Genomic DNA, 16,837 nt, shown 5'->3' with positions numbered 1-16,837 from the left:
GTTTTTGACTTTTGGGCTGAGAATGGTTGCTGATAGCAAGCATGTTTTGAGTTACTGCTCAAATGTTTGGTTTGTCCAAGGCCTTTTCTGAGCTCATGTTTTGCCAGGGAGGAGGGGAGGCTGGGAGGAAGAAGAGACAGGACACCTGACCCAGGCTAGCCAAAGAGGTATTCCATACCATTGCACGTCATACCCAGGATGTAACCAGGAGAAACCTGGAAGGACTGGAGCTCTGGGGGGGATGGAGGAGGTATCGGTCGGTGCTCGGTCAGGCAGGGTGGGGGTGAGCTATGGGTCGGTGGCTGGTGAGTTGTTATATTCTCTTCACTTGTTGTTTGTTTTATCATTATTTTTTGTAGTAGTAGTGGCAGTAGTGATTTATGTTATACCTTAGCTATTAAACCATTCTTATCTCAACCCATGGGGGCTACATTCTTTGGATTCTCCTTCCTAACTCTCCAGGAGTTGAGGGAGAAAAGGGGGGGGGGTGGGGGGGGGGGGTAAGTGAACGAGCTGTGTGTGGACTTGGTTTAAACCACAACAAGACTTTATAGCAGCCTTCCGGTATCTGAAGGTGGACTATAAGGATGGGTGTAATATAAAAAGCATGTGATGGAGAGTAATGTTAATGAGACTCTTTCACTTCAGAAAGAAAGTGAAAATATCTAAAGGATATGTCACAGAGCAAGAATGGGCTGACTGCGGTAAACTATGGTTCTGAGCCCACAGACATGGCATAGGGGGAAGACCCATGGGAGACTGGCTGGGCTACTAAAGGCTCTTAGTGCCCTCGGGCTGTTTTAGAAAGATCACGGGAGAGATAAAGAGAAACCAATAACTGCTGAGTAGAAGACCTGTGACCAGTTTAGAAAAGGAAACTCACATGCTCTCGCTAGGACTACATTAATATTTTTATTATTTTATCCAGGGCTGTTTGTTATGGTTAGTTATCTGTCTGTGGTTTGGGTAAAAGGAAAAAAGAGAACAAAGATTTAAAAAAAAAGAAAAAAAATCCCATCTAGTGCTAAATAAAGTACATTTGAAATCTTGATTTTATTTATTTTTTTAACCTCTTTTGTCTTTACATTGCTGCTGAGTATGAAGAATTTGTAGCCAGCATCTTGGAGAACTGGTAGAATAGATTCTTAAAGAAACATAAACTGTCATGAAATAGGAACTGTAAAGTCAAACCTTTTATGTTAAAGAAATAGACACTTTTTCACCTAGTGATAAACTTTTCATTAAGAAAACAGAATATGGATAACCTTGCCCCTGTATATATTAGGAATTTAGTGTGTATTTTCACTGTATTCCTATCTTAGATAATGCTGTATTCTTTGTGTCTTGTTCTTCATTTTCAGAGACGTGTCTATATTTCCTCTATTAGATGTAGCCAGTTACATGTTCATCTAAGGAAGAAAGTATTCTCTATCAGAACTTACATTTATTAGAGGCAGCTCAAATTTTGAAGGAATCTGTCTTCAGAGACTGCTAATTCTTGCCCATTTAATCAACTTGCATGTACAAACATTTGGGTTATTTGGGTTGTGTGGTGTGACTGTCCCTTCAGAGTTGTTTTTTTTTTTCATATAAAATATATGTATATATATTAAAAAAGTTGATATTTATTGGGAAAAGACATAGCTGGGATAAAATAACTGCCTTTAAGTGACTTCTGAGACTAACAATAGGTCTTCTGAAATTAGTTTGCTAAATAATTATATCACTAATTATGATTAAGTGAAAAGTCAAAGTCCCACTCAGCTACAGTTTCCATGAAAAATGGGTTAATAAAGAAACCACATAAAATTAATGTGTAGAAATTGCTATAGATATATCCTGGACCTGATGTCTGCTTTTAGGATGAAATTTCTGAAAGGAGAAATTCAGTGGGAATTAAGGTAAAATATCTCAAATTATTTGAGAAGTACATGTTAAGCTGTAATTAGCTTACAAATGTTCAGACAAAATAATTGTTACATACATGATGCTTTATGCATTTCTCTGAGCTATTTCCCCTTAACTTGCTCTGTGGAATGAACCTCACTTTTTGTAGCTTAGGAACTTCTATATGATTTCCCATTTTATTTTTATATGACAGATTTAAATTCCTAAGTAAAAATTCTTCGTTCTTTTTTTTTTTTTTCTTAAAAGAGATAATGTTAAAAACTTGACCCTGAACACAATTAAACAGACATTATGTTTTATTTATGAACTGTTATGCATTTAAAGCCTCTACAATCATAAGATTGGATTGAAATTGTCTGTTTCCACACAATATACTGTTTATTGACTGTGGGCACTAGATATATTTGCTTTTCTTTTTCTGGGTCTGTATGCTTTAAGAAATTTTTAAGGTGTCTTTGGGTGAGTTTGGCTGAATTAGATCCAAATTTTTGCTCACAAAATGAAGCTTTTACCATTCGTTGTCACCTCATTCTCTAATAAACCTACTAGGTGCCAGCTATGTCTGAATGCTTTAAAATTCTGCAAAATGTTGTCATAACCCAGCATTTTTACTCACGAGATTGTCTACCCCTTCACTAGATAAGGTTCCTCAAATGATGAATTCATTTTTGCATATACAAGTTTTGTATTAACTTTCTTCTTTTAGGAATACATTTCAATCTTTTTCATTCTTTTTAAGGTGCTGGTGGCTGGTCTCCTCTTGTGTCCAATAAATATCAATGGCTTCAGATTGATCTTGGTGAAAGAACTGAGATTACTGCTGTTGCTACTCAAGGTGGTTATGGGAGCTCCGACTGGGTAACAAGCTACCTTCTGATGTTTAGTGATAGTGGACGAAACTGGAAGCAGTATCGTCAAGAAGAAAGCATTTGGGTATGTTCTTTCAATAATGAGAATTAAGTTTCTGCAGTACAGTTGTACTGTGTGTTAATTTTGACTTTTTAATTAGGAAAAAAACCCAAACCCGTCTTTATTTTTTTCTAGACCATTTAAGCTGATTGTAAAAAATAAATCAAATAACACAAGAAAACAAGATCATAACCAAATCCCAGTTCATTTAAAAACCAGTGAATATTAAGCAATATTTAATTTTTGGTCTTTTAACTCAATCTAGTTTCTGATATTGCAAGCCATTTTTCTCTTATTAGCTTTGTAGCTAACAATAATAATTAATAAGCCTTTCTACAATCATCACTAATTATTCCCATGCATATTGTTGTGAGCAAAGGATACACATAACCAGAGAGATGATGTCCAAAATCTACATGAAATGGCATCTTGTTCCAGACCAGAACTGTGTCTTTCCCTGATCCCCAGTGATTAGCAGCTTGGACTGAATATTGTTATTATATTGGAAGAATATTGGTACTTGTGGCCGACATGTTTATCCCGTTACTTCTGTCCTTCAGTTCATATAAAAAGATGATTATTTTTTTAACTTTACTAAGATTCAGGCTTCAGATGTTTCTTGCTACAGTTAAATATTATGTTGAAATGTCTTTTATGCATTTTATTTTTGTTGACGCTTAATTCAATATGTTCTTGTTACTGTTATTGTCAAACCCCATCCATGGTACAGTGAGATTACACAGTGTCTTATTTTTTGCATAATTATCCTCCTTTTTGAATTTGTTGCATACTTCTACTTCAGATTGTGTTTTCATAACAAAAAGAAATAAATTATTTTCTAATCCATATGGCTGCAGGAAGTAAAAAAAGAAAAACAATCTTCCAAATGTTAAATGAGCATTAGCTGCTACAATATTTTCTTTGCCTATCTTCAGACAGACTGATAAAATGAATCTGAGAGGTAGAGCTGCTTTATCTCTTTAGAAAGGCTTTTTTTGAAATCCCATATTGGTATTGCAAACAGTGATGTACATAGTTACTTCCTGAATATTGCCACCAGTAAAATATATATTAAAAAAGAAAAATAATTGTTAAATGCTAATACAGACACTGGGGTAAGAAGGTTGTTAGATCTGTAGGATTCAATTCCATTATCTCAACCTTAATAAAGAAGATATTATTTTAATGATTGCAGTGCAGACTGGAGGCATGGCTTGCAGGCACTGATTCATAATTCAAGGATGAAAACCTTCAAATTCAGGGATAGTCTATTGATCTCTTTTATGTATCTTTATTTAGGAGTTGTGCTACTAGGGGAATATATTTTCTGTTTTCTAACCTAATGTATAGATGTAGTCTTGAAGTTAAACTTTTAAGTTTCTATTTATTCTATAGATTTTCTTTGACAGTTACCTGTTTATGTTAAGTCTTCTTAAATGAAGTCACTAAGTTCATTTCAGGCAAGAACACCTCACATTTTATGATACTACTGTGTTATTTCTATCCTTTATATAACTGACTCATTACTCTATTACAAGATTGCCTAACATACCAGAGGTAATGTTTTTTTTTCTTTTTTTTTTTTTTACTACTAACATGCCTTAGAATGATGGAAAATATTTGATTTTGAAGGTCCTGTATAGTATAAATACTTCAGAAATATAATTCTGAAGTATTTCAGAGTTCTTTGTTGTGTGTAAGGATTTACACTCACTCTGTGCTTAAATAGAAAAATTACTTACCTTCTGTACAATTTAACAGCTCCATACTTTTTATTTTCCTTTTCAGAAGTTAGTTTTGAATTGTGTTTGTCATTTTATGACTTATCATAATTTAATATTCTGAATTTCCTGTTATAAATAAAGCTGATCACAGTTTTTTCACTCACTGTAAAATTTTTATAACTGAGATGCAAAGATGACTATCCAAGCATCTGCAGAGTATCTAGTTATAAAACCTCTCTTCATAGTCTCTGAAAACAGAGTAGTGTTTTCTAAGGTTAGTTCCTCTTACCACAGATATCTGTGTTAGGTTGAAAGGAATAATGTACAATTATCTTATTCCTCCACCATCTATAAAATGCTTCATTGCCTGCTGATGCTGAATTTCAATGTAGATCTTCTGAATTTACATGGGATGAAGCCTATCCCATCCTGCGCCTGATAATTTGATTTGTTTTCACTACTCTGTGTATTAGGAATTAGTTCAGAAGGAATCATGGTGACCTTAGTCTTAACCCATAGTCTTAACCCAGGCAATACACCTTGATCTTATTCTTCTTATTTACTGATGACCTTAATGTATGCCTCACTTGCTATCTTATACCTGTAAGGAGTTTATGTTTCATGTAGATTTTGTTTATTTTTTAAAATCCTTTAAGTACTAAAGATACTTTTTAAAGGCTAATTCCATTACAGTTACTAGGACTTCTCTTGTACAATAAGTATTGGCGAGTGTAGTTAGGTATAGGTAATTTTAGTAGTTTTTCCTTAGTTTGACAAGAAAATCTATTTCCACACTCATTTTGTTTTCTGTCCTCACTGACATGACAATCTTTTAGAAAGTTATTTCTCAGTATTTTCTGCACTGCTCTTGATAATTATGTTAAGTCTATTTTTTTTTTCAGGCAGGACTTCCTGAGATCAGTAGCACCATCTTTTTCAGTTTGCAGTGTCCTGGTGAAGATATAATTCTAAAGCAAAATAGTTGTTTTGTTATTAATGGCGAAATGCATATTTGTGGACAGCAGTCTTTTCCTCTGAGAAGGATTAATTTAACAATTACTATTTTGATTATATAAAGTTGTATGAATGTTGAATGATTTGTTGTTCATGCCTTGCTACTCATGTTCCAGATTTCCTCTCTGAAGGAACTGGGGTATTAGAGCTGATTGGAATCTTCCCATGCTATAAAATGGCCCACCATTATGCAAAGTTTCAGGTTATGGAATAACGAATCACAACCATTAATCCCCCTTGGAATAAAATCAGTCACTGTTCTTCATCATTATCTGCTTCACTGTAAAAGCAAAAGTCTGCACCTATATGTTACTTTTCTGGACTTCTGTTAATTACTACTTTGAACCAAACCAATTTTCTACTGATTCTTTCTTCAGCCAATGGCATAGATAATTTAAATGGGTGCTCCATCACTACATTTGCTTTAAACATAAATTCCAGATGTTGTGATCAGTACACAGACTGGCTTGTCACTCTTTCTGTTGCTACTTACAGAAAATAAACTACCTTTTAATCTTTGAATTAAAGTAGAGCAGATGGTGATAATCTCAACACAGTTGGTTCTGAGGTGGCTAGGTTTGTTGTAATATGTTCATCATTCACTTTTCATGCATTTTTGGCCAAAAAACTTGCAACAGAAGAGTTTTAACTGCTCAGTTCAACTGTGTAACTCAAGGACATATAACAAGTTAGCTACAACTGACTTCTGTCTTTCTGTAACATCCTCAAAGAGAAAATTATCACACGGTTTGTCAGATTCCATAATTTATGTGTAAAAACTTAAAAGTCCACTAGTATGTATAAAGTGGTTAACAAAAAGTATTTATAGCTTTAATTTTTTTAATTCTTTGTGTAAAGGGTAGTAGCACAAAAGACAAGCAAACAGTATCTTACTTTCAGACGCTGATTAATAATCCTCTGCATCTCGTGCAGAATGTGTGTTTAAAATGAAAACAAAAGTTAAAAAAACCCTCTGTATCCTGAAATTGTAAAACATATTATCATCAAAATGGTTTATCCTAGAAATCACAGAATCACAGAATACCAAGGGTTGGAAGGGACCTCGAAAGATCATCTAGTCCAACCCTCCTGCAAGAGCAGGGTAACCTAGAGCACATCACACAGGAACTTGTCCAGGCAGGCCTTGAATATCTCCAGCGTAGCAGACTCCACAACCCCCCTGGGCAACCTGTTCCACTGCTCTGTCACTCTCACAGTAAAGAAGTTCTTCCTGATGTTCACATGGAACCTCCTATGCTTCAGTTTACACCCATTGCCCCTTGTCCTGTCACTGGATATCACTGAAAAAAAGCCTAGCTCCATCATCCTGACACCCACCCTTTACATATTCGTAAACACTGATGAGCTCACCCCTCACTCTCCTCTTCTCCAAGCTAAAGAGACCCAGCTCCCTCAGCCTCTCCTCATAAGGGAGGTGTTCCACTCCCTTCATCATCTTTGTGGCTCTGCGCTGGACTCTTTCAAGCAATTCCCTGTCCTTCTTGAACTGGGGGGCCCAGAACTGGATGCAGTATTCCAGATGTGGCCTTACCAAGGCAGAGTAGAGGGGGAGGAGAACCTCTCTTGCCCTACTAACCATACCCTTTCTAATGTACCCTAGGATGCCATTTGCCTTCTTGGCCACAAGGGCACATTGCTGCCTCATGGTCACCCTCCTATCCACCAGGACCCCCAGGTCCCTTTCCCCTTCCCTATTTTCCAGCAGGTCAACCCCCAACCTGTACTGGTACATGGGGTTGTTCTTCCCCAGATGCAAGACTCTACACTTGCTCTTGTTGAATTTCATCAAATTTCTCCCTGCCCAACTCTCCATCCTGTCCAGGTCTGGCTGAATGGCAACACAGACTTCTGCTGTGTCAGCCACTCCTCCCAGTTTAGTGTCATCAGCGAACTAGCTGAGGGTACGCTTAGTTCCCTCATCCAGGTCGTTGATGAAAATATTAAACAGCACTGGTGCCAGCACCGACCTCTGAGGGACTCCACTAGTCACAGACCTCCAGCTAGATTCTGCCACATTGACAACAACTCTCTGCCTTCTTCCTTTCAACCAGTTCTTGATCCATCTCACTACCTGAACATCAAGCCCACACTTCCTTAGCTTATCTATGAGGATGCTGTGGGAGACAGTATCAAATGCCTTACTGAAATCAAGAAAAAACACATCTACTGCTCTACCATCATCCTTCCACCTAGTTACTTCCTCATAGAAGGCTATAACGTTGGTCAAACATGACTTCCCCCTCATAAAACCATGTTGGCTGCTCTTAATGACCCCCTCATACTTGATATGTCTAGAGATGATGTCAAGAATAAGTTGTTGCATCACCTTTCCAGGGACGGAGGTAAGGCTGACTGGTCTATAATTACCTGGGTCCTCCTTCTTGCCTTTCTTATAGACTGGTGTGATATTTGCCATCTTCCAATCCTCAGGCACCTCTCCCGTTTCCCACGATCTACCAAAGATGATGGAGAGTGGCCTAGCAGTGACCACCACCAGATCCCTCAGCACCCGTGGGTGCATTCCATCCAGACCCATCGATTTATAGATGTACAGATTGCTTAGCTGATCCCTAACCCAATCCTCATCTACCAAAGCAAACTCCTCCTTTGTCCTAACTCCTTCTGGGGCTATAGGAATCTGGGGCCCCTGGAGAGAGTCTACAGGAGTAAAGACAGAGGCAAAGGCATTCAGCACCTCTGCTTCTTTATATCCTCTGTCTCCAGGGCACACACCTCGTTCAGCAGTGGGCCTATATTGCCTCTTGTGTTAGTTTTATCCGCTATGTATTTGAAGCCCTTTCTATTGTCTTTAACCCAACTTGCAAGATTTAGTTCCAAGGAGGCCTTAGCTGTCCTAATTGCCTCCCTACATCCTCTAACAACTGTCCTATATTCCTTCCAGTTGGCCAGCCCCACCTTCCTTAATCCATAGATTCTCTTTTTGCACAAGAGTTTGCCCAGCAGCTCCTTGTTTAACCACGCTGGTCTCCTAGATCCCTTACTTGATTTCCTACCTATTGGAACACTCTGATTCTGAGCTTGGAAGAAGTGGTCCTTGAGTGCTGACCAACTATCTTGAGCCCCTTTACCACCTAGTATCCTTTCCCATGAGACTTCCCTTAGCAGTTGATTCAAGAGGCCAAAGTTGGCCCTTTGGAAATCCAGAACTGTAGGTATCCTATTCTAAGATGTAGAATATCCTGTAGAATACCCTAATATAACTGTAGGTATCCTATTTCTCCCACACAGGATCCTAAACTCCACCATCTTATGGTCACTGCAGCCAAGGCTGGCATTGACCATCACCACTTCAACCAAACCCTCCTTGTTGATGAGTACTAAATCTAGCAGCGCTCCTCTCCTAGTTGGTTTGTCCACCATTTGCATTAAGAAATTATCATCAATGCACTGGAGGAACCTCCTAGACTGTGAATGATTGGCTGTGTGAGTCTTCCAGCAAATATTGGGGTAGTTAAAATCCCCCATGAGGACCAAGGCATGTAGTCATGAGGCTACTTTCAGTTGCCTGTAGAAAGCCTCATCAACTCCTTCGTCCTGATCAGGAGGTCTATAACAGACCCCCACAACTGTATCACCCGTACCAGCCTGTCCCTTAATTCATACCCACAGACTTTCCACTTGCTCCTCCTCTGCCCCTGGACAGAACTCAATACATTCTATTTACTCTCCCACATGTTTTGTTTCAGGAAGGTTTGTTAAAATAACAGGAGGAACAGTTATGACACCGCTATTGTCCATAACATTAGATATACAAAACCAAGAGCTACTGACTAGAACAGGTAACAGAGAGTGAAAAACAGTGGTTATCAAAATCTGTGCAGGCCAGAAGTAAATATTCTGAAAATACTGAATTCAAATAAAGATTTTCAGGATCTGAAAGTGAGAGAGTTCAGTTTAATGGCACGTACAGAAATCTGCTGTGTCATGCTAGTTTAAGATGATAATTTCACGGCTTTCACCTTTAGCAGTTTGAGTGTTATGAAAGTAAATATAAAATGTGCTGCTTCTTATAGAGTGTGCAGACAGGTATTACATAAACTTTTGTAGTCTTTTGTAATTATATTTTCTTCCGTATTTCACCATTATCATAACTGTAGTAAACCTGACATATGTTGCTCATAAAATATATATCTTTATTTTAAATAAGCAAATATTTTTTTTCCAGGGCCATTTAGATGGTTATGGTGCATATCCGTATAGGTTGACCTTGGCTGGATGCTAGCTGCCCATCAAAGCTGCTCTATGACTCCCCCTTCCTCAGCCGGACAGGAGAGAGAAAATATAACATAAGGTTTACAGCTCAAAATAAGGACAGGGAGAGATCATTTAGCAGTTACTGCAATAGGCAAAACAGAGTCGACTTGGGGAAATAATTTTCATTAATTAGCAATCAAGACAGAATAGAGTCATAAGAAAGAAAACTAAATTGTAGAAACAGTTTCCTCCCATCTTCCTTCTTCTCAGGCTTAAAATACTCCTATTTTTCCCTGCTTCCTTCCCCAGGAGCTTCAGGGGGATGGAGGTTGTGGTCAGATTGTCACACATTATTTCTGCCGCTCATTTCTCCTCAGGAAAGCTCTCCTCATATCTTCCTTTGCTTCATTGCAGGGTCCCATGGGAGACAGTCCTCTGTGAGTTTCTCTAAAGTAAGTCCTTCCCACGGGCTGCAGTTCTTCATGAACTTCTCCACCATGGGTCCTTTCCATGGGAGCAGTCCTTCAAGAACAGACTGCTCTAGTGTGGATACTTTCCATGGGTGCAGTCCTTCGGGAACAGACTGCTCCAGTGTGGGTCCCTCACAGGGTCACAAACCCTGCAGCAAACCTACTCCAGTGCAGATTCCCCTCTACACAGGGCCATAGGTCCTGCCAGAGGCCTGTTCCACTGTGGGCCCCCACATGGGGTCACAGCATCCTTTGGGCGTCTTCCTGCCCAAGTGATATCCTCCATGGGCTGCAGGTGGGTATTGGCTCCACTGTGGACCTCCATGGGCTGCAGGGGCACAGCCTGCCTCATCATGGTCTGCACCACGGGCTGCAGTGGAATCTCTGCTCTGGTGCCTGGAACACCTTTCCCTTCTTCACTAACCTTGCCTGCAGAGCTGTTTCTCACACATATTCTCACTCACTTCTGAAGCTGCAATGGCTCTTTGTGCAGTAACTCTTTCCCCTTCTTAAATGTGTTATCAGGGAGACATTACCACCACTGCTGATGGGTTTGTCCTTGACCAACAGCAGGTTTGTCTTGGAGATAGTTGGCATTGGCGCTATGTACATGGGAAAAGCTTTGAGCAGTATCTCACAGAGGCCACCCCTGTAGCCCTCCTAGTACGAAAACCTTGCCATTCAAACCCAATACATAATGTTACCTATCTGTTGCAATAAAGCTTTTCTGTCAAAAAAGATAGCTATGGCAAAAAAATAATTTTATATTCTGTGTAGCAGAATTGGCTTGTTTCACATCTTAATGTAACATAAACGTTGGGGGGCAGGAGGGGTGGTTGTGTGTATTTACGGGTGGTATGGTTCCGAGTAAGACATGAGCAGTGGAAGAAGGCAGTATTATCTTCCATTGAACCCCAGATAGGTCCAAACAAGAGTATGAAATCCTATTTGAGACAAGAAAAATTAGGTTCAGTGAAAAAGGGTCGGATACTGAATCATTTATTGGATTCAAACATTTGAAAAGTTTGCTTAGCCTGTTATTTTATTTAATGTGAGGAGAAGAATACAGGCAGGTGAATAATTCATAACTAATATTTTATTCAACAAATGTTTTCATTTTCTTCCTCAGAACAGTCTGTTAGAGTGTGATTTACATAAATGAATCTGCTATTTTCAAATTATTTGTAAATACTGCTTTTAGAAATAGTTCACAGTTTTTATTCAGCTTGCTACAATATTCATGAACATGTCCTGGCAGCTTTCAATATGTACACAGATCACAATGATATGTTTAAATTCCCCAGCTAAGTAACTGTAAGTGTTAAGTTCAGAGTTTCATGAGTAAATGTTCAGAATAATGAATTTTAAACTAATTTTCCAGAAGAATTCTGCACTAATTTCATGACACCATGGTGAATATATTTACAGTACCCCATGAACTAGAAAGTTGTGGGTAGCAAAAACAAATGAGATATGAAAACGGTTAAAATAATTTAATTTAAAAAAGATTATGACAGATCACTTTTAATGTCTGCACAGTTATAGGGGAAATTAAATCCGAGCATCTCAGTACTGTTAATCTTCTGGATATTTCTAGTAACACCTGATTTCTTGTCCTTCCTCTTTGGTTCCACAGCAGCTTCTTATCTTTTATAATTATCGGAAATAGTACATTGAACAACATTTTCAAAGCTCTTTGGTTGCTTGTTAAAAAGTTATAAAGTGACATCTCTTCCTTGAAACAAAAAAAATATATTTTGATGTATGTGCATGCATACACCTACACTTACAAATGTGGAGATATATTACATGAAAGGAAACTGACTGATACAGATGATAATAGAGAGAAATTGCATAAAATACATCTTATATGTCTCTATAATTGAGGGTAATATGAGTAGATTTATGTCAAGTAATACTACTCAAACAATGTTTCTCCCACTGTTTGTATGTGAAGAAGCTTAAAAGTATGAAGTTGGAACTCGAAAAGACAAACAGTTCATAGAATCATAAAGTCACAGAATCAAAGAATTGCTTATGATAGAAAAGACCTTTAAGATCCTGAAGTCAAACTGTTAACCTGGCACTAACAATTCCACCATTTAACCGTGTCCCTAAATGGCACATTTGCACACCTTTGAAATACCTCCAGGAGCAGAGATTCAACCACTTCTCTGGGCAGTCTGTTTCATCCCTTGATTACCCTTTCGTTGAAGACATTTCTCTTACATAATAAAAGCATGGAATCATAGGATAGTTAAGGTTAGAAAGGACCTTAAGATAATCTAGTTCCCTAGACATGGGCAGGGACACCTCACACTAAACCATGTCACCCAAGGCTCCGTCCAACCCAGCCTTGAACATCCTGCCAGGGATGGAACATTCGCAACTTCCTTGGGCAACCCAGTCCAGTGCCTCACCACCCTCACAGTAAAGTTCTTCCTTATATCCAAACTAAACTTCCCCTGTTTAAGTTTGAACTCATTCACTTTATCCTACCACTACAGTCCCCAATGAACAGTCCCTCACCAGCATCCCTGTAGGCCCCTTTCAGATGCTGGAAGGCTGCTATGAGGTCTCCGTGCAGCCTTCTCTTCTCCAGGCTGAACAGCCCCAACTTTCTCAGCCTGTCTTCATACAGGAGGTGCTCCACGCCCCTGATCATCCTTGTAGTCCTACTCTTGACTTGTTCCAACAGTTCCATGTCCTTTTTATGTTGAGGACACCAGAACTGCACATGATACTCCAAGTGAGGTCTCACGAGAGCAGAGGGGCAGGATCACCCCCTTTGACCTGCTGGTCTCGCTCCTTTTGATGCAGGATGCAGTTGGCTTTCTGGGCTGCAAGCACACACTGAAGCTTGCTCATGTTCAGTTTCTCATCGACCAACATCCCCAAGTCCTTCTCCACAGGGCTGTTCTGAATCTCTTCTTTCCCAACCTGTAGCTGTGCCTGGGATTGCTCTGACCCAAGTGTAGAACCTTGCATTTGGCTTGGTTGAACTTCGTAAGTTTGGCACTGGCCCACCTCATAAGCGTGTCAAGGTCCCTCTGGATGGTGTTTCTTCCCTCCAGTGTATCAACCGAACCACACAGCTTGGTGTTATCGGCAAACGTTCTGAGGGCACACTCAATCCCACTGTCCATGTCACTGACAAAGATGTTGAACAGGATTAGTCCCAATACTAACTCCTGAGTGGCACCACTCATTACTGGTCTCCAGCTGGACATTGGGCCATTGACCACAACTCTTCGCGTGTGGCCATCCAGCCGGTTCTTTATCCACTGAGTGGGCCATTCATCAAATTTAGGTCTCTCCAGTTTAGAGAGAGTCTTTCCAGTTTAGAGACAATCTAAGTATATCCAATCTAAATCTCCCCTGGTGCAACTTGAGGTTGTTTCTTCTTGTCCTATCACTTGTTACCTAGGAGAAGAGACCAACACCTGCCTTGCTACAGCTCTCGTCCAGGTAGTTGTAGAGACTGATAAAGTCTCCTTTGAGTCTCCTCTCCAGGCTAAACAACCCCAGTTTCCTCAGCCACTCCTTGTGACAGCTGTGCTCCAGACCTTTCACCAGCTTAGTTGCCATCGTTTGGACATGCTCCAACACCTCTCTTCTTGTGAGGGGCCCAAAACTGAAAACGGTATTTGAGGTATGGCCTCACGAACACCAAGTAGAGGACACCTCCCTATCCCTTCTGGACATGCTATTTATGATACAAGCCAGGATGCTGCTGGTGTTCTTGGCCACTGGGCTCACTGCTGGCTCTTACATCAGCCACCTTTCCGAAGTGCTTTTCTGCTGTATGGCTTTCAGGCCACTCTTCCCCAAGCTTGTAACATTGCATGGTGGTGTTGTGACCTGTTGTATGTTGTAGGACCTGGCACATTGCTTTGTTGACCCTCATACAATTTCCCTCTGCTCATTTATCCAGCCTGTTCAGATCCCTCTGTAGAACCTTCCTGTCCTGAAGCAGATCAACACTCCTGCGCAACTTGATATGATCTGCAAACTGACTGAGGGTGCACTCAGTCGCCTTGTCCTGACCCTGGATAAAGACATTAAATAAAAATGGCCTCACTCTGAATTTCAGGGAAGACCACTTGTGAGTAGCTGCCAATTGGATTTAATTTCATTCACCACCAATTTTCAGGCGAAGCTATCCAGCCATTTTTTTACCCATTTTACCCATTGAAGAGAACACCCATCCAAGCTATGAACAACCAGTTTCTCTGTGAGAATGCTTGAGAAACTGTCAAAATCTTTACTAAAGTCCAAGTAAATAGCATCCACAGTGGTTTTGCATCTACTAAATGGGTCACCTTGCCATAGAAGAAGATCTGTTTTGTCAAGTAGGATCTGCCTATCATAAACCCATGCTGACTGGGCTTGGTCACCTAGGTATCCTGTACATGGCATATGATGGCACTCAAGATGATCTGCTCCACAACCTTTCCAGTCACTGAGGTCTGACATGCCTTTACTTCTCGGGATGCTCTTTCTAGCCCTTTTGAAGATGAGGCTGACATTTGCTAACCTCCAGCCAACTGGAACATCCTGATTAGCCAGGACCGCTGATAACTACTGAAAGTGGCTCAGTTAGTGCTTCCGCCAGTGCCCTCAGTACCTTTGAGTGGATCTCAGGTAGACATGTAAACTTGCATGTGTCTAAGTGGTGTAACAAGTCATTAACCGTTTACACTTCGATTATGTAGGATTCATTCTGCTCCCTGTACCTGACTTTGAGGTCAGGGGGAATAATAATAATATTATTAGTCTTACTGTGTAAGACTACACCTCTCGTTGTTATGGTGAACAGCATAATTATATGCTTTTTTAAAAAATTACTTCTAAAAAACTGTGCTTTTAAGTCAATATTAACTGTGTACTGTCACTTCAAAATATTATACCTTTCAAAACAAAAAAATAGCTATCTTGAAAGGTTAAATGTACCATTGTGAAAATATTACAAAAGAAAAGCTATTGACAGTGACATTTTCTCTTTATTAAAAGCTGATCTTGGCCTAAGTTACTCTATTTGACTTTGGCTTTGCAAGATTAGCAACTTCATGATGCCAGACAAGGAAGTGTAAATAAATTTTATGTTCTAAGTTGATAACTTAAACTACAGTTCTTCAAAAGAGATTTTCCTCCATCACAATAAAATGATAGTCACATAAAATGGAGATTGATTGCAGACCCATATTTTTATTTTAGAATTTTTCATCACATATAAGTATGCACACTCTAGCTATTCTGTCACCAAAATTGATTTTTTCATTACATATATTTCTGTTCTGTACTGCAAACAAAAGCTTTATCTAACAGAGCAAAGATAAATGAAAAGTATTTTTCTCTTGCCTTCAGAAAATCTGAATTTAAATTAATAATAAAACTAACTAAAGAAATTTCTTTGACTTGTGGAAGAAAAAAAGTAAGTAAATTACAGGTTTGATCCACTCCTCTTGGAGGGTTGGTCCTGATACAATATGTACTTATAATTAACATTGGGAAGAAAAAAATCTAGAAGTGTGTTAATTAAATCTGATGTTATTCTATTAGCATTGTCGGCAAAGAAAAAAAAAAAAAAGAAAAAGTAACTTAAACCAAAACTGAGTATCTCCGAGTATTGGGGCAATAAGAATGAAGCACCAGTCAATAGCAGAAGAGAGGTCATCATTTGAAAGAATCTTAAAGCTTGCATTTCTTACCTGGAACATGCCTGTAAGCTGCTAACATGGTTCTGTAGAAAGCAGTAGAGCTTGTATGTGCATGAGGCAAAAGTTTTGAGTGGAAAGACAAGATCTTGGAGAGAAGTTGTGAGTAAAATTCCTCTTGGTGTGTTTAGTGCTATTCTAATTATGTTACAGAAGAATGCAAAGTGGAAGGGACAGAGAAGGACCATGAATATCATCAACTAAATGGAGAGGCTATAATTTGGGAGAATGCAAAAAACATTTTGGTTTGTTTAGTCTCAGAAGAATGGCTGAGAAGAGTTTCTGTTCACTATCTAGAAGTGTGCCAATGTGTGCAAACTAAAAGGAAATAACATCTACTGAAGACAAAATGACAGGAGGAGGTAATAACCCTCTATGAAATTTAGATCAGAGCAAGTTAATAAAAACTCATGTGTACAATTTCTTTGTAAAAATCAGAAAAAAAGTTGCTGAATGAGTTTTTGTCAGGCTCCAACAATAGGTTTTCAGCAAATATGTCCATGCATATCTTTCATTTCTGTTGGTCTGACATTGATTTTACAGTGCTCCTAAAGAAACACAGCAATGCTTCTTATGTTATATTTTTATTTTCTTACTCAATTTGCTTTTCGTATATTTCTTCTTTGTTTTTCTTTTTTTTTTTTTCTGGGTCTTTAGAGTCTAATGTAAAGGCTGTCCAATTCAGTACTGTCTTTCTCATTCTGTCAGATGGCTTTGAGACTTAAAAACTGGTACAGCTTCTTTTTCTTATTTTTATAACACCAAAAAAATATTTTGGCCTAATATTCCATACTTCACATTAGCTGTTTGGTTAAGTTTGTTGGGATATGGGGTTGCATACACCCCACAGTTCCATAAG

The 16,837-nt window shown here is 39.0% G+C and overlaps 1 protein-coding gene across 1 annotated transcript in view; it reads left to right on the top strand.

The window, feature by feature from the left end:
* Nucleotides 1-16,837, top strand: part of LOC101867774 (contactin-associated protein-like 4) — a 231,076-nt gene that overhangs the window by 75,715 nt on the left and 138,524 nt on the right. Inside the window, exon 4 of the mRNA XM_034073093.1 lies at nt 2,648-2,841. Within this exon, the coding sequence (XP_033928984.1) occupies nt 2,648-2,841 (194 nt within the window). The remainder of the gene's footprint in view (nt 1-2,647; nt 2,842-16,837) is intronic.

This window comes from Melopsittacus undulatus, chromosome Z, assembly GCF_012275295.1.
Source record: "Melopsittacus undulatus isolate bMelUnd1 chromosome Z, bMelUnd1.mat.Z, whole genome shotgun sequence".
Taxonomy (NCBI): domain Eukaryota; kingdom Metazoa; phylum Chordata; class Aves; order Psittaciformes; family Psittaculidae; genus Melopsittacus; species Melopsittacus undulatus.
Note: the sequence above shows the minus strand (reverse complement) of the source record. Positions and strands in the feature narration are given on the sequence as shown.